Below are 23,037 nucleotides of genomic sequence, written 5' to 3'. Positions count from 1 at the left end.
ATTTTGCTCTGGTGGTACTAGTAAATCAATACAAAAGGTGTCACATTTTTGTTCATTCTCTTGTTTATTTTAACTAATATTTTAATTATTCAGAGGCCTTGGCATCTTGTTTTTTAACTACTGTTCTTTAACCAGTCCAGAAAGAACGAGAATGACAAACTGGTAAAACTTCAAAGCATTAATATTGTTTCTTATTATAAGTTTTCATGATATCAAAATTATTTGCCAAAAAAAGATTCTTAAGGTTAAACTTTCTCTGAATTTTTTTCCATTAAAAAAAAAATCAAGAAATCCAACAACATGTCCCAAAATCACCATGTACCTACCTTTTAGGGTTTTTTTGGATAAGGGGAAATCTGAAAATCTTGTAATTTCATTTACATTTATCTGAAAAGTAAAAGGGGACTACGTCAGATAAGACAAAACAGTATACCACATAATTCATTTGTCTTATAACAAAATTATTTTTTGTCTACATTGTGCTGCCAAGCTCATCCTCGATACTGCAGGACTGAATTCAATTATCATTTCTAATTATAAACTATCATTCCTTCTGAAAAGAAATATGCCTCAAGGAAGCTGTTATCAAAAATATGTCTGTAACCATTTTCAACTGGTAAAAAAAAAACCCTCATTCACTCAACCCATACACACAAACTACTACCACCTACATCCTTAACACCTCTAAAATATTAACAAGAAAATAAATCATCATCACATCAATATTAGGAAGAAAATTTACTTTCAGCCCATCCTTCAAGGAATATCAGTTTAAGAAGTAAGGGGCAAAATGGCTATAAACCACAGACCACGATGGGAATAGTTCCTTTACACACTCTGGAGAATAAACTGAAGTTAGCTGCAGAAACACATCTTGTTAGCACAAATCTTTCAAAGTTTTAACCATGGATCAGTGGCCTACGAAATCCAACCTGACAACTACTCATTTGGGGGTACACTGAAGGAGGGGTATTATTTACCAATAGCAGAGAAAGTGTCCCTGTCGCGATCTGAAGCCATAGTAAGTAATATTTTGCCCTTTAACTTTAAATTATCTAAATGTTCATTACTGATGTTCTTCATTAGCATAAACCCAATTTTCTCAATTTCACTTCGGATGCTCAGGAGAATTATTTTATTATGGATGCTGAAAGCAGGAACTGCTGCTTAGATCTGGGAATATGCTGCCAAATTATTCATGATCCACAAAAGGGGAAAGTTGCATTTGTAAGGTTCATTTATTTATATTACATTCCAGGCAATAAAGGGATGACAGCCTCTATTTCACTTTAGTCTAAACACCGTCTTTCCCAAGATTCTTAATGTAGTCCAGGCAGGGCTGTCCTCTGGCCTCAAATGCCCAAAACACAAATATTAAAACATCACCATAATCCCTACAAATCATCCCAGATAACATCAGAGAGGAGGCAGAATCAGTGTACTAGCATTAGAAGGAGAGAAGTTTATTCAAATAATATCCTGTCCTGTTAAGGAACATAAATTTGGAGGGAAGTAGTCTCCCAAATCAGCCATTAACATTAGATGTGGTCCGCCCTGCACCTGTGGTATTATCAGCTAAAAATCTGTTTTCACTGTGAATGGAATGCTTATAGAAGGAGCTAGACAGGCAACACACTCTCTAATCATCATCAAAGATACAGCCACAGGCAAAGTGGACCTCTGTTAACCTCCTAGAGGGAGAGTCTGGAAAATGGAACTGCTTCAGGACCCTACCCAGCCACTGCCACGTAGTTATACACCATATGCTCAGAAAGATGTCCCCAAAGAAAACAAAAGGACATTTTTATTCCACTGATGCTCTAGAACAAGGGTCAGCAAACTGTGGCCCACAGGCCCAATCTAATTTGCTGCCTGTTTTTGTAAACACAGTTTTACGGGAGCACAGCTACAAGCGTTCATTTACGTATTGTCTAAGTAGTTGCAACAGAGACCATGTGGCCCACAAAACCTAATATTTACTACCTGGCCCGCTACAGAAGAGGTCTGCCACCCCTGGTCTAGAAGGCGCTCAATTACAGTCCAAGGAACACTTAGAAGCCACAGCAGAAGATGGCTACGGATCCTGAAAACAAATTAAAACTCTTTCCCCTTCCCTTCATCCTTTTCTTAGGGAAAAAAAAAAAAATCCCTCAGAAAAATTATGTACCTTCTAAAATCTGTATCATCATTCTTCTGAAATCAAAGAACAGATGTTTCAGAGACGCTACTTATGAAAGACTTCCCAGCATTAGTGGAAAAGTTAGAGGAGGCAGAGGGGAGATAGAACAGCCACTCTCCTATACTTTTTCCAACTCTCTTATTTCTCACAAAAATGAATGATGCTTTTACATCGCAAAGCATGGAGGAAGGTGGGGAGGGGGGCAGTATTAAAAGCTTCCTAGAATGCTCCACCCATTGCAATCAAGAGAAGAAAAGCAATCTACCGCAAATTACACCAGACCAAAATCTGATTAAGGGGAAAAAAAGAAAAAATCAGATTAGAGGGCAGAGTTCCCATAGAACATAGCTGATTACAATGAAAATCTAAATGAATCCCAGGTGCAGAGAGCTGGAGACATTCAGCAAGCGAAAACAGCTGAACTAAAAAAAAAAAAAAATAGTTCAACATTTCTCAGTAGGCTTCAATCCCCAGCTCCCATCAGCCCCTCGACAATATACACCCTACGTGGTGGCCTTAGCCACCCAGATCTCCCACTGCAGGGAGCACAGCTGACTAACAAATGCCAGCTGTCACCCCTCTAAGGCCACCACTGAAAAAGCCACACCTGCCTGCCTGGCCTGCGCCCAGTCAGTGACCGAGCACAGCAGCAGTACCCTCTCCTGCAGGACAGGGGAGTCCTCTAATGGGCAACTGAGGTTGGAGGACACCCTGTCAGCAGCTTTCGGAGCACAGTGCTGCAGCCTGAGCTCTGCCTCCCCTACCACCACCACCCCTCCCACCGCCCTCTCTCCTTTCCCTCCCTTTACCTTCACAGACACTTGTCCCTAATAAATTCCATTTCCCTTAGCCCCATCTTGGATCTGCCTCTCAGAGGATCCAAGATCTAGGCTATACCAACAGACTAGCCTCCAGACCCTTTACAGTTCAGATACACTCTCCAATTGCCCCCAGGGGCTCACCCCTGCTTCCAGATAAAGGTTTTAAACATAGCCTCTGTGTACGTTTCCTGCTGCTGCTATAACAAATAACTAGGATCAGTGGCTTAAGCCGACATAAATTTATCAACTTAAAAGTCTGGAAGTCAGAAGTCCGTTTTGGCCTCACTCAGCAAAAATCAAGGTGTTGGTAGGGCTGCATTCTTTATGGTAACTTTAGGAGAGAATCCATTTCCTTGCCTTTTCCAGCTTCTAGAGGCGCCACATTCCTCAGCTGATGGCCCCCTTCCATCTTCAAAGCCAGCCAGCCAGCCTGGATGGTCAAGTCTCTCCCTTCACAGTGCTCTGGCACTGACCCTTCTGCCTCCCTCCTCCACGTTTAAGGACCCTTGGATGATTACACCAGGTCCACTTGGATAATCCAGATCGATCACCATATTTTAAGGTCTTCTGATTAGCAACCTTAATTACCCCCAGCCATATAATTTATTCACAGGTCTGGGCATTAGGATGCTGACATCTTTAGGAGGCCATTATTCTACCTACTACAGACTCCAAAGCCATTCATAGTCCACTTCCAAGCCTCTTCTTCAACCTCACATGAAGCCAGTTCAGGAGCACCTATCACACTCCAAGAAGTATGTGCCCCCTCAAAGAACACCATGTATTTTCACATCTTTTTGTATTTCCTCACGTTGTTCCCTCCACCTACAATGTCCTTGCCAATCTTGTCTACCTGGAGAACACATCATTCAGGAACTAGCTCTGCTCATGGATACCACAAACTGCTGGACAGTTTATGCCCTACACAAAGGCATCTGGTAAAGCTAAGGCGTGGGGGCTGAAATCCAGCCCAAATTTAGCTCCACAAGCAGGCCTGAGGCTGTAACTGCCAGGAGGAAGGGTAGCGTGCCCAGAAGAAACATGTTTCTCTAAGTCATCTGGCCAGAAAGGACTCTGTACAGAATAACTTAACCTTTTCCCCCTAATTACACCATCCTCTAACTCCACAGCACTGTACATATTTACTGTTACAACATTTGTCAAAATACATCAACCCCACCCCAACTCCCTAGGGACACAGACATGTATTTTTTCCACCTATTTTTACCTTGGCCTCAACAAGTACCTGTCAAATTGTTTCAAAATGTTTCCAAATCAAACTGTTCAGTATTTCAGCAGTGAGGCTGCTGAGCACCATCTGTGTACTGTCCACTGTAATAAAACTTTTATGCACAAATTCCACCATCTGAGAAGCCATATGGTGAGGGTCTGTCCCTTTGTTACCTACAGAATAATAAATCTGCTTTGATTGTATTCTAGTATTGCTAGCCCTGGCAATTGATTTCACACTGTTTATTTATTTCCTGACAAAATCTTAAGAAAATATTTCTAAGATTAAAAAAATTAATAAAGCAGAACAATACTTAGTGGGGAAAAAACTGCCCCTTCAACTTAGTGAAAAGACTGAGATTTAAACATTTGTGCAGTGCGGTAAAGCAGGGGGGTCTGGACTCCGGCATCAGACCTAAACTTCCTGGGGTAGAACTTTTTCACTTACTAGCTGTTTAACTTGTGCAGATTATTCAGCCTTGCTGTGTCTTAAAGTTTCCCTCACTTATATAATGGAAACAAACTCATAGAGTTGTTTCTTCTCAGAGTATGGCAAATCAACATGTATAAAAGCCTGATAAATGTAGTAATTATTATTAAAACAAAAGACCAAAAAGAATGGACCCATGTTACCAAGCAGAATAAAGCCACCTGGAAAAGGTCACCATGCACCAAACATCTAAACACCAGGGGGGTGCCTTCTCAAGGACAGGCACTGTGGGACACAAAGCAAGTGTGTCAATGGTCTAGGAGGAGAACTGACAAAGAAGTTAAACAAAGCCACTCATCACAGCCTGCTGATGGACGCTATAATAACGGCATATACAAGATGCCACAGACACACAGTCCTATCCCCACTGGGGAGGTCACAGAGAGAAGCTGGAGGTGAATCTTGGCGGATGAGTAGGGTTGGGGAGTGAGTGTTCACTGCAAGCAGTGGAAACATCAAGGAGAACGGCCAGGTCACATGGCTGCAAGTTGTTCTCTCATGTGTGCCTACCACGTACCACCTGGTTTATTATATACATTACCTTATTTCAGCCTTACAACACTCTGGGTGGTTAATAATCTCTGTTGAGTGAAAAAACGGAGACACAAGGACATTCAGAAACTTGGCTAGTCAGCACCTGAACTGAGTGAGTTAAACCAGGTTTGTCTGACCACAAATAACTCTCTCATTGGACTAGAATATGCTGACACACTGAAGTGTCTGACCACTGTCCTGAAAGTAACTGGGAACTACTAAGAAAGGGTTTTGATCAGGCGTAAAGTGATAGGATTTCATCCTGGAAAGAATCTTTTCCAGCAGCAACATGGAGGACAGATTCGAAGGCAGTAAGGCCTATGGGCCAAATCCCATCAGCCACCTGTTTTAGTAACTGAAGTTTTGCTAGAACACAACTACGCCCACTTACGCGTCTCCACAGCAGCTTTGTGTTGAGTGGTTCCACCCTCACAACATGCAAAGCTAAAACCGTTCACTATCCTGTCCTTTACAGGAAAAGTCTGCTGCCCATTGGATAAGTAGCCCAGGCAAGAGATGATGGGGCCTGAACTAAGGCAGGCAGTGGGGATGGAGAAGCATTTGAGAAATTTAAGAAGCAAAGCAGATCACTAGCGCGACTAACCCGATGAGGAATGATAAGAGGGAAGTCTCTGGGGTTTCCTCCTAGGTTTCCAACTCAGCAGTCTGCTAGATGGGGGGGCTAGGATGTGGTAGGCCAAACAGTGGTCCCCAAGTATGCCCCTATCCTAACTTCCAGAACTGTGGATGTTACCTTATGTGACAGAAGTGACTTTGCACAGTGGTTAAAGATCTTGAGATGGGGAGATTATCCTCAATCATCTGGATAGGCCCTAAATGTGATCAAACGCATCCTTGCAAAAAAAAAAAAAGGGCAGTGGTAGATGTGACACAGAACAGGAGAAGGCAATGTGTCCATGGAGGCAGGGACTGGAGTGGTGCAGCCACAAGCCAAGGAACACAAACAGCCACCAGAAGCTAGAAGACGCAGGAAACAGAATTTCCCCTAGAGCCTCCAAACGGTGTGTGGCCCTACTGACACCTTGATTTCAGCCCAGTGAAACTGATTTTAGACTTCTGCCTTCCAGAACTGTGAGAGAATAAATTTCTCTTGCTTTTAAGACACCAAGTTTGTGGTAATTTGCCGTGGTGGCAATACGGAAATAACATACAAGACTGCGAATTCAGGAGAAAAAGATAACAAACTCAGTTTTGGGTTTATGGCATTAAAGGTATTCTATGACACAGTTGGAGAAAGACATCCAGCACAGTTAATTTAAAAAGGTGGGGGGGGGATACGAACTCAGAAGAGCTCTGCGTAGACTACAAGGAGGAGTCACAGGAATAAACCTTGGGATTACACAAGAGAAGAGAGCAGAGTGAGAAGCAGCGATAAAGAGGAGTCCAAAATGCGATCTAACAGCAATTTACCTCACAAAGGCTTCTTGCGGTGCTGTGTATACAGCAGTCATAGTAATAATATAACAGGTAAGATTCAGAATATTTATGTGTCAGGCATTGTACAGAATACTTTACATGGATTCTTATTAACTGCCCATAACTTATAAGGTACATATTATTATGCCTTTTAAAGACAAGAAAAGGGAAGCAAAGTAACTTGCCCAAAGTAACTCATCTGACGAGCAAAAGCCAGGATCAAATCATCATCTTAATTTACAAGCCCAAAACAAACTCTACGCTCTACCTAATGTTACTTTTGATCTAAGCGTTGTTTAAAGGAAAGCTATACCAGAAAGACACATGATGACTTTAACTTCAGATATGCTCCACATGTTAAGTCCCTGATTACACTGCACTGGAAGGGGGCAATCAGTGAGAGGCTGCGTGAGGTGGGTGAAGGCCAACAGACGTGGAATTTAGAGGGAAGGAAGAGAAGGGGTAGTGGAAGCCCCAAGGAGCCTGAGCAAGGAAGAGATCAAGAAGTCAAAATGAAAACTACAGGGACACTCATCTGGGAGCATCAGCTACACTGTGGGACAATAGGTACTAGAAATAGACCAGGAGTCCTGCTTTTCTATGGCAGTTTTTGGATGGGGACATGAAACAGAAAATGAAATGAGCACAGGAAGGATGGGCCATGTTGAGAGATGCAAGTCTGGCACAACGGTTAAAAACACAGGCTTTGGAATCAGAAAGACATGAATCTAGGTTCCAATTCCACACCACCTACTAAATGTAAGCGCTAAGGACAAGTTTCTTATCCTCTGGGGGCCTCAATGTTCTCTATCTGTAAAATGGGAATGAGACCCCATACCTCAGATCAAGTCAAATAATTAACATAAAGCACGGGACAAGTTACTTAAAATGTAGGTGTCATTATTTACCACTACTGTCGTTAGTATTATTTTTGTAAATATCACTGTACGTAGAGCAATTAATCTCCCTATGCTTAAGTACCACCGCGTTTCCATCATTTTATCAGGAACAGTGTGGTGAGCACAACAGCAGCCCGGAGGTCGGGGGGCCCGGGCTGCGGCACCCAGCAGACCACCTGTGGCCTCCCCTGGCCCCCGGAGGCACCTCTCACCCCGCCCCCTCCTCCGGGACTAACGGCGGGCTCCCCAGGCAGGGTCCCAGGGACAGGTCGGCCGCCTTCCCCGCGCTGCCCCGCGGCCGGCCCGGCCCGCGCCCCCTCCCCGGCGCCGGCCTCACCTTCTCGTAGTTCTGCATGAGGCGGCTGATCACCTCGCGCTCGACCTGCCACTCGGGCTTCTTCAGCTGCTTCCTCAACTGCTTCTTTTGGCTCTGCTTATGTCTGTGTTTCTTCTTCCAACGATTGAAGCTCCGCACGGGGTCGGGCCGAGCTCCCGGATCCCGACTGTCTGTAGTTTTGCCCATCGCGGCGGAGGCGGCGGCGGCGACAGCCCAGACACGAGACGCTCAGCACAGGCTGAGGTACGGCTCTGAGAGGACGCGGAACCAGCGTGGGGAGAGAGGCCGACGGCGCGTGCGCAAACCAGGGGCCCGCCCCCGGGCTTTTGAAACCGGGGCACGCGCGGGTGTCGGCAGGAAAAACTGGGCGGTGATTGGCTACCTGGAATCCGCATGGCGGAGCGGAGCAGTAGCGGGGAATCGGAGGCGGTGCAATCCGAGGAAGAGGGCGGGCCTTGAGCGGCTCCCCGGGCACGCCGGCTCTTTAAATGGGCGCATGCGCACTGCTTGCTGTTAGTATGGTGACATCATACAGCTTCACGCTTAGTGGCTGTTACTTTGCCCTGGGTTTTCCTTGGCAAACCGCGCGCTAACACCACAGACGTAAAACACACACACACACACACACACACACACACACACACACACACACACACACACACACACACACACACACACACACACACACACACACACTCAGTGAATTATAGTTGTGATCCTCGTTTTGCATATTTTATCCCAGGGAGCCGAATGATTTGCCTAAAAATCAAACAGCTAGTTAATAACTTCTGATTTCCATCTACTGCAGGGTACGTCCCTAGGAATTAAAAAATGAACATTATGTATTCTTCGAATGTTCTTCTGGGTTTTCCCTTTTTTTCTAGCCCCTCAGACTAGCTGCTGCAGCAGGAAACTGGAGCAGAGTCAAATTAAATTTGCCTTAAAAATGCTATTATAAAGACAAAATGATCAGTAAAAATAGGAATTAAAAGTTACTTGCAAGATGGCCATTTAAGTGAATTGGCTTTCACTGAAATGGTTTTTCCGGTACGTTTACCTAGAGCACTGATACACTCTAGGCGGGTGGGGGCAGAGCTGTGCCAAGGGAAACAGGGAGATTAAGTTCAAAAGTTCACCTGCGGAGTGTTTGGGCCCTCAAATTGCCTTTCCAACTCCACGTAGCCAGATGACTCCCCCAACCACATGCTCATTCCCCAAACACAAGATGGTGAGCGTAGGTGGCAGGAGGTAAACTGGAGAATCTCCAAACTCAAGAGTCACTAGATGTGGTAGAGAGTAAAGCTCAGTAAGGGAAAGGGGGGTATAAAAAAGTACATATACATCCACTAAAAGTTAAAAATAGAACTACCACAAGATCCAGCAACTCTACGTCTAGATATATACACAAAAGAATTGAAAGCAGGGTCTGGAAAAGCCCCACACTCCCATGTTCATAGCAGCATTAGTCGCAGTAGCCAAAAGGGGAGAGCAACCCAAGTGTCCATCCACAAATGGTGGATAAACAAAATGTCACATATGCATATGATGGAATATTATTCAGCCTTAAGAAGGAAGGAAATCCTGACAATGCTACAACATGGATGATCCTTGAAGACTTCACGCTAAGTGAAATAAGCCAGTCACAAAAAGACAAATACCATATGATGTTACTTACACGAGGTCACTAGAGTACTCAGATCTGTAGAGATGGACAGTAGAATGGTGGTTGCCAGGGGGTGGGGAGCAGGGAAATGGGGAATTGTTGTTTAGAGGGTATAGAGTTTCAGTTTTGTAAGATGGAAAGAGTTCTGGAGGTTGGTTGCACAACAATATGAATGTACTTAATGCCACTGAACTATGCACTTGAAAATGGTTTAAATGGCAAATTTTATGTATATTTTACAATTTTTAATTGTTTTAAATATATATACAGAAGGATGAGGCCCTCAGCTCTGTCTCACTTTTCTCCTGAAGCTGAGGGAGCTAAGCATTAACGTGCCTCAGGCAAAAACCTGGACCATTCACCTCTCAGAAGGCTGAGTGGCACAAGAGAAAGACCTGAGTATGATGATATTAAGGCAGAAGCCAAAGAAATGGCAGGTCATGAACCTCCCCCAGCTCTTCAGTAAAAGCTACCAATTAATAAGCCCTTCCAAACACCTGTTTTTAATATGAAGCCTTACTCAAAGAAGAAGGAATAAGCAAACATTTGAGGAAATCCTTTAACTAAAAGGTTGGAAGCTAAAACTAATAAACCAGAGATTTGCAGAGAGCAAATCTTCAAAAAATCATTGTTAATATTTTTAGAAAGGTAAGACACAGTATCCATGAATACGAACAGAAACTATTCAGAGTATGAAGTAGATCCCTTAACTGAAATACTTTTGTTCATTATATAAATCAAGTTTCAATATAAAATAAGAAAATTCAAGGTTCCATCACAATAAAGAACTCAATACCACATTCCAAAGTCATTAGGATTTAATGATTTGTAATAAAAATAGTTCACATCCTGATTGCATAAAGTGGCATTTTTATGATGGTTTCAAAGCTTATTTGCTCCAAAACCTGTTTTCTGTAGAAATGACACCAGATGGGCTTTCAGTTGCGACATTGAGGACATTAAATTTTTGTTAATACCTTTTAATTTTGAGATGCCACATTCTCCACTACCAACCAATAATCAGAAGGCTCCGAAAGGGCTGAAAAGGATTTGCAAATGTGCCTGGTAACTATTGCTACAAATGCAGGCACAACTTCAGTGAGGGCAGGGGCTTGACTAAAAGTTAGAGGGTGGAGGATGGATTAGTTCCTCATACATTGATCTCCCACTGAATATGATTCATCATTAGTTTCTATTGTAATTTTTACATAGTTGTGGTTGTTTATCATCAAAACTCTTCAAATTATGTATGTCTCTAAAATAGTGAAAAGACCATTACATGCTTTCTGTACTTTGAAACTGCTTTTTAAAGAGTATCTTGTTTGAGAAGGTGTAGAAGCAATGATACCCCAGTAGTAATGAGCACAACTGTTACCCAGATCTTGGTCTATAAACACCATTTTTTCCAATCAAATGGACCCGAGCTCTTTGGAGAAATGCCTAATTTCAGGGCTGGGGCAGAGGAAGTATGGAATGAGCCTGGAATGTCTTGGGGTGCCAGAAAATTTTTAAAAAGAGCTCACAGAATGATGTGAATGGAGGGCACAGGTCTAGTTATTGACCTGGGTGCTAGTCACAAGAATATCTGCCCCATAATACTTCCCAAGCTCTGTACTTGTGTTGTTTTCTGTAGGTATGTTCTATTTTCAATGAAAATGATTTAAAATATAAAATGTCCACACCAAAAGAGTCGTGCCAAAATAGTGCTGAAAAAAATACATTTAAACATAAGTGTTTTCAAAACTATACCTTTGGCTAGCATTCTAAACTTTACCTAGATAATTGATCTTTTAAAATATCAATAATTTATAAAAAAAGACCACTGCTTATTGCCTCTAATTGAGTTTTAGTAACAGGGTGGCCTCAACTGGGCTTTCATAGCATATATTTTATAATGATTTGAAAATTAGTATTTTAATACCCTTCCATGTTTTGATGGACTAAAAGGTAGACATACAGTCCTTGGATGATATAAAAACTTCAATAGAGGGGGAGGGTATAGCTCCATGGTAAAGTGTGTGCTTAGCGTGCAGGAGGTCCTGGGTTCAATCCCCAGTACCTCCATCAAAAATAAATAAATCTCATACCCCCTAAAAAAAGCAACAACAACAATAAAAACTTCAATAGTCATATATGCATATAGTTACGTATAGAGAGAGATATCCAAAAAGGAAGATTTTAGCTATATTTTTCACTGTTGTATTTAAAGAAGGTACAACAGGGATATGGGATGGTCTAGAATTTCTTTTTGAGAATCTCCGTGTCAAAATCCATTTGGTTTTTCATGTGCAAAATTGTGGCACTATCATTATCTCTGACTTTCAAACTATTAATAACAATAGTAGTAGTAATCTATTATTAATAATAACAATATAATATAATAATAATAGATTACTACTAAAATTATTACTGTTTGAACTAGATTTAAGTTTTCCGGATATCAATCTATGAACCATCAGGTATTTTTTTCTTGAGTAGAGATCATTTTCAATGCGTTTTTTAATCATCTTCACCTCAAAACTATAGTGATTCTAACTTTAGTCAGGTAGCATTATTTTTTTTCACTGTCACAATTTGTACATTGCTGTCAGAAGCTTTTCTGGCATCTACTTTGAATTCAGTCTTCAGGGAAGCTTTTATTGCTTTTGCTTTTGCCAACACACTCTCATAATGGAGAGCATCATCCTCGATCACAAAGATTTTTTCTTCTCATAAGATTTTGGATTCTGTCTTGTGTTTAGAAGTCCGCTAAATATGAGGATCTGATCATTCTCCAGTTGTCATTTGCTGACCAAAATCTATGTTCATGTATAGAAAGAGTGGATTTTAGAAATCCAAAAATCTAAGGATAATTGTTGTCTGTTCTACGTGTGTCCTATGCAGGTTATAACCAAAAGTAATTGAACAATGTTTAGCATATCTTGCTTCATTCAAATTACTTCATTTAATGTGTCTGCTATTGTGTTGATTACCAGGTTTTATGTTTTGCCCTATAAATTGAGTCTCTCTTCCACAGCACCAATAGTTACATACATACTTTTCAAGTCCAATTCCAATTTTGGAAAGGTAACTCTTTGCTGATGTGCTTTTTCATTCGCTTTATCATTTCCAAGGACATGTGATAAATGTCAGTCTCTGTACCCCTTTGCATTCTGAACTTGATTTTTTTCATGCATCGATAGTTTTTAATAAAAACTGAATTCTTCAGGGTACAATAAACAGAATCTAGAAAGTTTTCACTGTTTTGAGTTTGTATTTTTTCTAAGTTTTCAAAGCTTCTGTACTTTTTTTTTTAATTCTAGATTTCTTGTTTTTGGTAGATAATTTCCAATAAGAATGACCTATTCTTTAATATTCAAGTTACATGGCCATGTACCTGAATTGGGAGAAAACACATGTGATACAAATGTACATTTGATTTATTTTCTCTTTCAGTTTTTACTTAAACTCATCTGTCTTGGTTGACATGGAGGTTAAGTAAATTACCACCCTGTTATCTGTTTCACAGTCTGATGAGTTTACTATTTTTTTCCAGCATTCCCTATATTATCTCCAAAAATATGTATTCAATTAATCAAATAATATTTTTTCACTTTCCTCCATAATAGCTTCCTCTTTTTAGTTTTCTGGTTTGGTTAATTTTTTAAATTATGTTTCTGATGGCTAGTAAGAAATTATGTAAGAGGTTTGTGTTTTATCTCAAAATTTGTGAAAATCTGAAATAATATATACCCAAAAAAGCTGGTAAATTTTAACATTGATTATTTTTGCCTAAAGACATTTTATAAGAAAGAGGAAACGTGCTCTTTTATAATCACCTAATAATTACCTAGGAATGCCTTTTTTATTGTGATATAATATGTAATTTAGGAATCTTATTTATTTTTACTGTAGAATCAGAGAATATTCCCCTCCCCCCCCCTTTTTAAAACAGATCTGATAGTTTTAACAAAAAGCAAATGTTGGCAAGGATGTGGAGAAAAGGGAATCTTCTTACACTGTTGGTGGGAATGTAAATTGGTGCAGGCACTCTGGAAAACAGTATGGAGGTTTCTCAGGAAACTAAAAATAGAACTAACATATGACCCAGCAATTTCACTCCTGGGTATTTGTCTAAAAAAAACCCCACTAATTTGAAAAGATACATGCACCCCAATGTTCACAGCAGAATTGCCAATGTATGGAAGCAATCTAAGTATCCATCAACAGATGACTGGATAAAGAAGATGTGGTATGCATATACAATGGAATACTATTCAGCCATAAAAAGTATGCAATTTTGCCATGCAGCAACATGGATGAATGTAGAGGACATTATGCTAAGTGAAATAAGAGAAAGACAAATGTTGTATGATGTCACTTATATGTGGAATCTGAAAAAAACCAACAAACTAGTGACTATAACAAAAAAGAAACAAACTCACACATACAGACAAGAAACTTGTGGTTACCAGTGGGGAGAGAGAAGAGGGGGTAAAATAGTGCTAGAGGATTAAAAGTTACAACCTATTAGGTATACAATAAGCTAAAAGGATATTTTGTACAACACTGGGAATATAGCCAATATTTTATAATAACTGTAAATGGAGTATAACCTTTAAAAATTGTGAATCACTATATTATACACCTATAGTTTATATAATACTGTACATCAACTATCCTTCAAAAAAAAGACTCCGATATTTTTACTAAGTCATGTTTTAGAGTTAACTGCTACTGGTTAATTTTTTTCCAGGCACACAACAGACCTCTTCAATGATGATTCTTTAAGTTTTCCTGTTCTCTGCACTGTAACTGCCTCTTTACATTGTTACTGAAATTTAATATTATTAAATTTCAAGAGAGTTCAACAAGATCTGAATAACTTGGCCTAAAGAAGCTAACAGATGAGCCACCCAAGTTCTTGTGTCACACAAAAATGGCAAATAATTTCTGGTAAATCAATTCCACTGTATATCAATTTTTTTATTGGAAAGGAAATTAATCACACTACAACAAAGCATATGTTTATTCAAATAAAGAAATCCTCTTTGTTTCTTTATGCCTTATCAATATTATCAGCTTGAAGTCATTCTTAGGATATAATACCTCTGTAGAATTTCAGAGGTTGCAGCTTGGTTTGGTTCCATCTTTTTAAACTCACATCCTCTAAAACTTGGCAGGGCCAACGTGCAGCCACCTTAATTCCAGAGTGCAGGTAAGCTCTCTGAAATTTTCAACAACAAAAATTCATTTGCCTAATTGGCTAGTACACATAAACTAGAAGGCCCAGAGGTTCTAGCCCGCCCCAGCTGTTGTGTTGCTAACTACTGCCAGGAATCATGAATCAATTAGTTTGTCTATGCATATATTTGTTTATTCATTTATCTAACTTTTTGTGGGTTCCCATAGTGTACTAGACATTGTTAAGCCTCAAGATTACAAAAATGAACAAGAAATTCCCCTGGCCTCAAGGAGTTTATAACTTGGTATGATAGTCTCCAAAGTCAGCTTCCTGAGAATCACACAGGGAGTTTTTTTTTAGTAGTATGTCCTCAGCTTTACCCAGAAATATTCTGATGCTGCAAGTATGAAACAGAAACTAGGCAATCTGATGTGATCAGCCAAACCAACCAGTTTGCACACTGCCTTTTGGGAACCTCTGGCCTAATAGATTATAATTAATCATAATAATTGAAGCTGATTATAATGAATTATATAATTTGCATCAGTTCCAGTTTAATGCCACTGAAATTACACCATAATAAAACTATGAAAGATTAACATATGAAAAGAAAATAGTAATGAATAGTCTCCATATGCCCTTGATTCACATCGAACCATAGATAATACTAATTAGTCTAACAAAACCATCTCCACTCATGAACGTTATCACTAAAAATTACTGTGGCTGTAAAACAGAAGGATTCTGACAAGGAGGTCAACTAATAAAAATACTTGGAAACTCCTTCTCTAAGCATTTGTCTAAGAAAAACTAAACACGTATCTCATTTTTCACTTAGGGGGAATTAAGGACTTGCAGTTAGTTCTTTTTAGTTGGTAACGGCCAGCAGGTGGCAGTCTAGGATCAGGTGCTATCTTCCCCTTGGGGTTAGACAGAATTCAATCTGTTTTTATGGTCACCAAGTGTTACCAAGTTCAAACTCGTTCTACTCGCACACGACAGAAGACGGGGCAAGGAATAGAGACATTATTAGGAAAGCCAGCAGATGGAGGAGATGGGGGACTAATGTCCTGGAGAACCCCAAGTCAAAATTTAGGCTCCTTTTATACTAAAAAAGAGTGTATGTGGTTTTGTTGCAAGCTTCTTGGTGTCAGAATCCTCTGTTCTTGCAGCTGTCCACATAGGTCAGATCATGGTGTCCCTGTACACCTCCAACAAAACAAATGTTATTTTCTATTCTGCAACTTTTTATCTTTATATGAATGGGAAAGTGTTATACCCTTAAAGGTCAGAGCCTTGAGACTAGGCTTTGTTGTATATTTCAGGCTCTAGGCAACATTCTTTTACAGAAGATACAGACAGAACCAGCATGACTAGGCACAGGAAACAGAGCACAGAGTTAGAGCCAAAGGAACAGATCTAATACAGAGTCAGATTTGTTCTTTCCTGTTACACGAGTAGTTGGTTTTCTGGTCAGTTTAACTACCTTGTAACATGGTCTACAATTACTATTCCTCAAATTCTCTGGTGTATTTTTAAATTTTTTCTCCCATCGTGTTTTTTTTTTTTTCAATGAAATGTAACTGCCAACACTTATTAGCCATTGAGTAAGCATTGCTAGATTCATAACATACATTATCTCTAAGCCTTATGCATCCCATTTTTCTAGATGAGATAAATGAAGCTAAGAAAGATTAAATGATATGCCCTGGGTCACTGACCTAGTAAATGACAGCACTGGGATTATACTCCAGTTTGTGTCACTGAAAACAATTTATAATTTCCATCACTGAACACCTTTCATCTATCTTGTTCCAAGAAGAACTGAGATCTTTACAAATAGTAGTTTATCTTCACCTGGAGCTAATCTTATTATTTCTAACATGAAACTGAGTTTGGTTGTTTGACATTATTTTAAATCTAATTGTCCACTACTTATGTACTATTTTCATATATCTCTATGTCTTGCATAGATTAAATAAGAATCTTTATTAGGAGATTAGCAGTTCAGCTCTGATCTGTGAAGCGCTTGGGCAGGGTCACTCCCATCCTTACAACAACAACAAAAAACTAGACAAAGTGAAAATCAATCACACTTTTTGGACCCATCAGAAAACTGAGTTTGCAGGGTATACTGCCACTCTGCAATCTGGGAAAACAGGCAAATCCAAAAGACGCACGCACAGCCAAGATCAGCTTACCCAAAGCAGAAGCTGCTGGAGCCATAAACTGGTAGGAATACTTAGATCATAATTTTGGTGAATTTCTGGAGTCTGAGTGAAGATTAGCATGAGTGGAGCCACAGTCTCAGGTCAGGGGACAGGGGAGGTGGCCCAGTCCCACTGGGTTCTCAAGGTAAAGATCTGAGGAAAATGCCCTGTGGCTCTGGCCAGGGTGAGGAGAAGAGTAATTATTATGAAATATTCCCAAAGGCCTACTCTCCAGGGGAAACAACTTTATCAGAGCCTTGTTCCTGTGATAGGAAAGAAGAAATCTGACTCCACATTAGATCTGTTCCTTTGGCTTTAACCCTGTGCCCTGTTTCCTATGCTTAGTCTTGCTGGCTCTGCACCTTTAGCCTGAAATATCCAGGAAAGCCTATTTTCAAGGCTCTGACCTTTAAGGATATTAACACTTTTGCACTTATATAAAGATAACAAGTTGCAGAATAGAAAATAACATTTGTTGGTCAGAGGTTTACAGGGACACCATGACTTGACCCACTTGGACAGCTATAAGATCAAAGAACTCCTACAGCAAGAAGTTTGCAACAATCAACCACACCTTTTTAGTATAAAAGGAGCCTGAATTCTGACTTGGGGAAGATGGCTCTCCAAGACATTACTCTGCCATCTTCTCGGTCTGCGGGCTTTCCAAATAAAGTCGCTATTCCTTGCCCCAACACCTCCCCTCCCAATTTATTGGCCTGTCGTGCAGCAAGCAGAACGAGTTTGGACCTGATAACAATTGTTTGAGGTTTATTACTGGATCTGAATCATCTAACCTTAATTCTGGTAACTGTAAAACTGTTATGTTATGGGTAAGGCTAGGGAAAGGGAAGCTTGGTGCCATTACAGATGGAACAGGCTTCTTGGACAAAACAATAAATAAACAGGAGACTCTAAAGCAGGTCTAATGGATGAAAGGAAAACAGAACCATAAGTAATATAAGATAAGAGAAAACCTAAATAAAACCCTAGTCAACTCACCAGTAAGATATCAGTAGGATATTTTCAGCATGTTGATTGGCTGGGATGTGAGGAGTGAATTTGGAGGGAGGGGGGGCTGTATTGTGAAATGGAGAATGTTGTAGTATCGATACAATAAATAATTAACAAATTAGTGATAAATTATGTGAATTTAAGTCAAGATCCCTAAGATACGGAATGGCGACATCACCTCACTAACTCCAGGAAATCGTTGTGTGCCTTTTCTGGAGACTAAATTATGTTGTCAGAAAACCACAGCAGAAGAAATAACCATTAATTCAAAGACAACAGTTTATCCAAAGACCAGGTGGCTTGTGGTCTGGAAGGTGTGGCCCTGAGTGGGTTGATTTTCCTAGTTTTCAGTGGAAAGTGCCACATACCCCTCCCATAAAATAAAAAAAAAAAAGATGTGCCTTCTTTATCATGCAAACATGTCTGCTAATCTTAGCTGTAGAAGAAATAAAGCGTATTTCCTGATTTTTCATTTTCATAAAATCCTTCCAAAATCCAAGTCATACAATAAAATTTCTGCATTTTGAATTCCAATTTAAGAAAGCACTTATTAAGCAACTACTCCATGTTAAATTTGTCTTAGGCACCAGTGATATAAAATTAAAGGCAAAATTTTTGCCCACAGGAATTCAAGTTTACCAGATTGAAAACTATGTTTTTTAAAAAATTGTTTAACTATGTATTAAGGAATATGTACAAGGTGCCATGGGAACATAATCTAAGCTAGACTTAGGGAATCATCCTGAGAGTAGATAATGATGGAACAGAATCTTGAGGTAGAGGTTAGCCTCTAAAAGAACAAGTATGGAGAAAAGAGGAAAGACTAAGGAAATTGCATGGTCAAAGCCATAGTAGTAAGAATGAAGGGGATGAGATCCTGTTCTCTTTTTTTCTTTTCTTTTCCTTAGTTTGTTTGCTTGTTTTAACATTTTTTTTTTAACTGAGTTATAGTCATTTTACAATGTTGTGTCAAATTCTAATATAGAGCACAATTTTTCAGTTATACATGAACATACATATATTCATTGTCACTTTTTTTTTTTTGCTGTGAGCTACCACAAGATCTTGTACATATTTCCCTGTGCTATACAGTATAATCTTGTTTATCAGTTCTACATTTGAAATCCCAGTCTGTCCCTTCCCACTCCCCACCCCCTTGGCAACCACAAGTTTGTATTCTATGTCTGAGTCTGTTTCTGTTTTGTATTTATGTTTGTTTATTTGTTTGTTTTTTTAGATTCCACATATGAGCGATCTCATATGGTATTTTTCTTTCTCTTTCTGGCTTACTTCACTTAGAATGACATTCTCCAGGGACATCCATGTTGCTGCAAATGGCATTATATTGTCATTTTTTATGGCTCAATAGTATTCCATTGTATAAATATACCACAGCTTCTTTATCCAGTCATCTGTTAATGGACATTTAGGCTGCTTCGATGTCTTGGCTATTGTATATAGTGCTGCTATGATTCTGTTATTGTTATAATGAAGCAGGTAACAAATCAGCCACTTCCACTGAAGAGACAACTAGATGAGGGGATATATGATATTGGACAGCTCCCAACACAGTAAGATCTATTTAAGGGGCTCAGATATGAAAGAGAAGAAAAGCTTATCGAAGTCAGCCCATTATTCTGTGTGCTACTTTTCCTCTTGGGGCATTTGCTGATTTTTAAGCTTTTCAAGAGAAAGGCTGAGAAGCAGGGCAGAGGGTTGCGACTAAGAGACAGAGAAGTGAATGCGGTTTCCAGCAATTTCATGGAGCTAGGGAGATAGAAACTGGGGTTCAAGTTTGCCAGTCAGGACTTAAAGTCACCAAAATCTGAGTAAGAAGAGGGAAGGGAAGTAAACAAAAGTGATCCTGACATTCAGCAGGAGTTTCTCTTAAAGGTATCAGTGAATACGTTTCAATAGACCAAGAAGCTAAATCCAAGACAGCTGAAAAGCTGACTAGAGCTCTTACTGTCTTATGATAATTCTCAGGATCTCTGAGAGGGCCAATAAGCTAGGTTTGAATGCTACATCACTAAGAACCAAGAAGGCTGGCCAGCCATGCCACAGAACTATTCTAGTGGAAAATCACTGCCACCAATGCCTGGCACTTTGACACTCATGATACAAAGACTCAATGCCAGAAAATACACTGTAGCCATCCCCAGAAGAGCCAGATACCTTTGACACAAGGCTTCAATAAGACCCAAACTCCCTACACAAGTCGATCAAATTGATCAAATAGAACACAGGAAAGGAGAGGGGAAAGGCTTAAAAAGCAAGTGGACTTCAGTTCCCAGTGTAATAGTCAACTATATGCATAGAACTCAGACCTCTGAGTAAGGGCCATTTCTTGGTTGATAAGGGTACCTTTGAGGGGATTGAATGAGGCTGATTCTGCAAACACGGAAGAAAAAAACTACAAACTGAATTCAACTACTGTTAATAGAATGAAATGCCAGTGCTGAGGTGAAGAAGGGAGGCTAGAATGCTTCTAATGGGATTGAGAGCCAACTGGAAGCCCAAAGGATGTAAATGGGGGTCAAGTCTCTCCGTCTTCCTCCAGTCTTCTAGTCTTCCTCTAGTGCCCTCTGTTGGTAGCATGCTCCTGAAGCAAAATTTCCTTTCTCCTGAAGGAAAAGTTTTGTGGACAATGATGTTAAGTCCAGTCTTGACCACGTTGAATCAAGGGTACTCAGTGGGCCATTTGTGGCATCTCAGCCCCAACATCATAAAGCTGAGCATATGAAGCAGAAGGACAAAAACCTAATAACCGATTTAGTCCTATAAATATGTCAGTAATTGAGTAAACAGTGCAAAATCTTCTCACAAAGAAAACGCTAAGCCCCAACAGTTTTACAGGATAGTTCTAACAATCAAAGAATTAAACTCTGCTAGAGAATAGACAAAAGGGAACATTTGTCCCCACTCTTACTAGGCTAGAATAATCCTGATAATAAAACCAGACAATTGCAGAGGGGGTGGAGAGGGAGAAACAGAGAGGGTGTATGTGTTTACACACATCTCTACATTCATCTCATGGTGTATCTTGCCCAGGATTGCATATTCTGATTTTTAAAAATCTTTATTAATTCATAGGCTAAAAATGACATAGTACTGTTTTAATTTCTACAATTTATATTATGCCAAAGATTGTTTTTCAATATATTTTGGGATTTGTATTTCCTCTTCTTGAGTTGTTTATTCAGATTCTTTATTGGTTTTTCTATTAAGGACCGTGTTAGTCTGGATCTTTATATGAGGATGACTCACATTCAGATTAACTGGTTATGGGATTTTGTTACCAAGATAAACAGAAATACATAGAAAGAAGAAAAGTTTCTTTAAACATATAGTTTCCCTTGACCCAATATTTTCAAAGCTGGACTAGAAGCAAGCATATGGATAAGCAGAATTCTACGATGACCCCCAATGGGCCACACCCCAAAGATTCACACCCTTGTATGACTTGCTCCCAATATAACACTGTTTATCATTGGATAGTGGGATTTTATTACTTTTTCTTTGTAAGTATTTTATTACTTTTTCTTTTCCTTATTGCTTAATATTTAAAATTATTTTTGTTCAACAATAATAGAAACACTAGCATGTAAGGCACACTTATTAAGAGGTAGAACTTCTGGGATTAGAATTTCATACTGAGTCCCAATCCTTGCAATAACCCACAAGATAAGTGTGGTTAATTTTTTTAATTTTATTTTATTGAGTTATAGTCAGTTTACAATGTTGTGTCAATTTCCAGTGTAGAGCACAATTTTTCAGTTATACATGAACACACATATATTCATTGTCACATTCTTTTTCACCATGAGCTACCACAAGATCTTGTATGTATTTCCCTGTGCTGTACAGTATAATCTTGTTTATCTGTCCTATATATGCCTGCCAGTATCTTCAAATTTCAAACTCGCAGTCTGTCCCTTCCCACCCCCCTCCCCCTGCCAACCACAAGCATGTGGTTAATGTTTTACCATTAGAATTTTACTTGCTATCTCAGTTAAATATATCATAGTAGTAAAAGTGAGACCCTGCAAGGTGTGCTGTGAGAACAGGAGTCTTTTCTTCCCATATACATTTCTAATTTTTTCACTCCCCAGGAGCAGCCATTTTAAACCCCTAGAGCTGTTTCTTCAGTATGGTACCTGTATATTTCTTTCCCCCAAAACATGGTTATGCAGCTAATTCTCAACTTTCAGTTTTAAATGTTATCACTTAAATTTCTACCATGGGAGATGAAGATCTTTAAGGCTGCTCCCCTTTTAACTATAAGTATCTTTGTTAGGTCAATATTCTAAAATTGCATTATGATGGCCATGTAAATATAATTCACAGATAAGCCATGAGTGTTTCCTTCCTGGTATAACTTGCTCTTTTTCCTGGAGTTGATAATTGGGTTTTGGGGTTTTTTTGTTTGTTTGTTTGTTTGTTTGTTTGTTTTACCCCTTACATTAGCTTTCAACTAGGGGTATTCATCACCTCCAATTCCAGCCTTTCTGCAGTTTTGCAGTGTAAAGCAACTTGCTTCCGTGGCTACCTGGACTCTTAGGTTGTACCTTTCTTGGTTCTCCAGAGCCAATTAACACATTTATTTGCTTTACAGCCTCCAAATTTTTTGGCCCAATTTTTGCTTCTGGGTCTTTCTTTCTTTCTTTCTTTCTTTCCTTCTGTCTGTCTTGTCCTTGTGGACTTTTGGCCATGTTAAATTTTTACCGTAATTTTGATAGTATTTTAGGCGTGACTAGAGGCAAAGGAATGTATCCAATCCACTCTTTAATAAAACCATATGGCTGAATATTTTAAATACAGTGAGTTGTGCCATTTTTATGAAGACAGTATGTTTTGTGAATAAAAAGTTATTTTGTTGGAAAGGAAAAAGAAAAATTAGCTCTTCACCTCTTTCCATAATCCTCTCAGAGTTAAGGTCAAGTTTCTCAGCTTGTCATGGGAGACCCTTGAGAACTGATCCTCTCTCTCCATGACCTCATCTACCACCTCAGCGGGGTCACTGGAGAAAAAAATCTTGGGCCAGGAGCTTTCTGGTCACCCA

General features: G+C 39.6%; 1 protein-coding gene across 2 annotated transcripts in view; it reads right to left on the bottom strand.

The window, feature by feature from the left end:
• DDX10 (DEAD-box helicase 10) overlaps positions 1 to 8,208 on the bottom strand; it is a 214,111-nt gene extending 205,903 nt beyond the window's left edge. The window contains exons 1-2 of one of the 2 annotated variants that reach the window (XM_031443762.2): positions 7,928 to 8,208; positions 327 to 387 (exon numbers count right to left, since the gene is read on the bottom strand). In XM_031443762.2, coding sequence (XP_031299622.1) covers positions 327 to 387; positions 7,928 to 8,113 — 247 coding nt within the window. In that variant the 5' untranslated portion in view covers positions 8,114 to 8,208. The remainder of the gene's footprint in view (positions 1 to 326; positions 388 to 7,927) is intronic. The other variant, XM_010988966.3, reaches the window with a different exon arrangement.
• Between the last annotated feature and the right edge of the window lie 14,829 nt (positions 8,209 to 23,037).

This window comes from Camelus dromedarius, chromosome 34 (assembly GCF_036321535.1).
Source record: "Camelus dromedarius isolate mCamDro1 chromosome 34, mCamDro1.pat, whole genome shotgun sequence".
Classification (NCBI taxonomy): domain Eukaryota; kingdom Metazoa; phylum Chordata; class Mammalia; order Artiodactyla; family Camelidae; genus Camelus; species Camelus dromedarius.
This window is presented reverse-complemented; position numbering and strand designations above follow the sequence as displayed.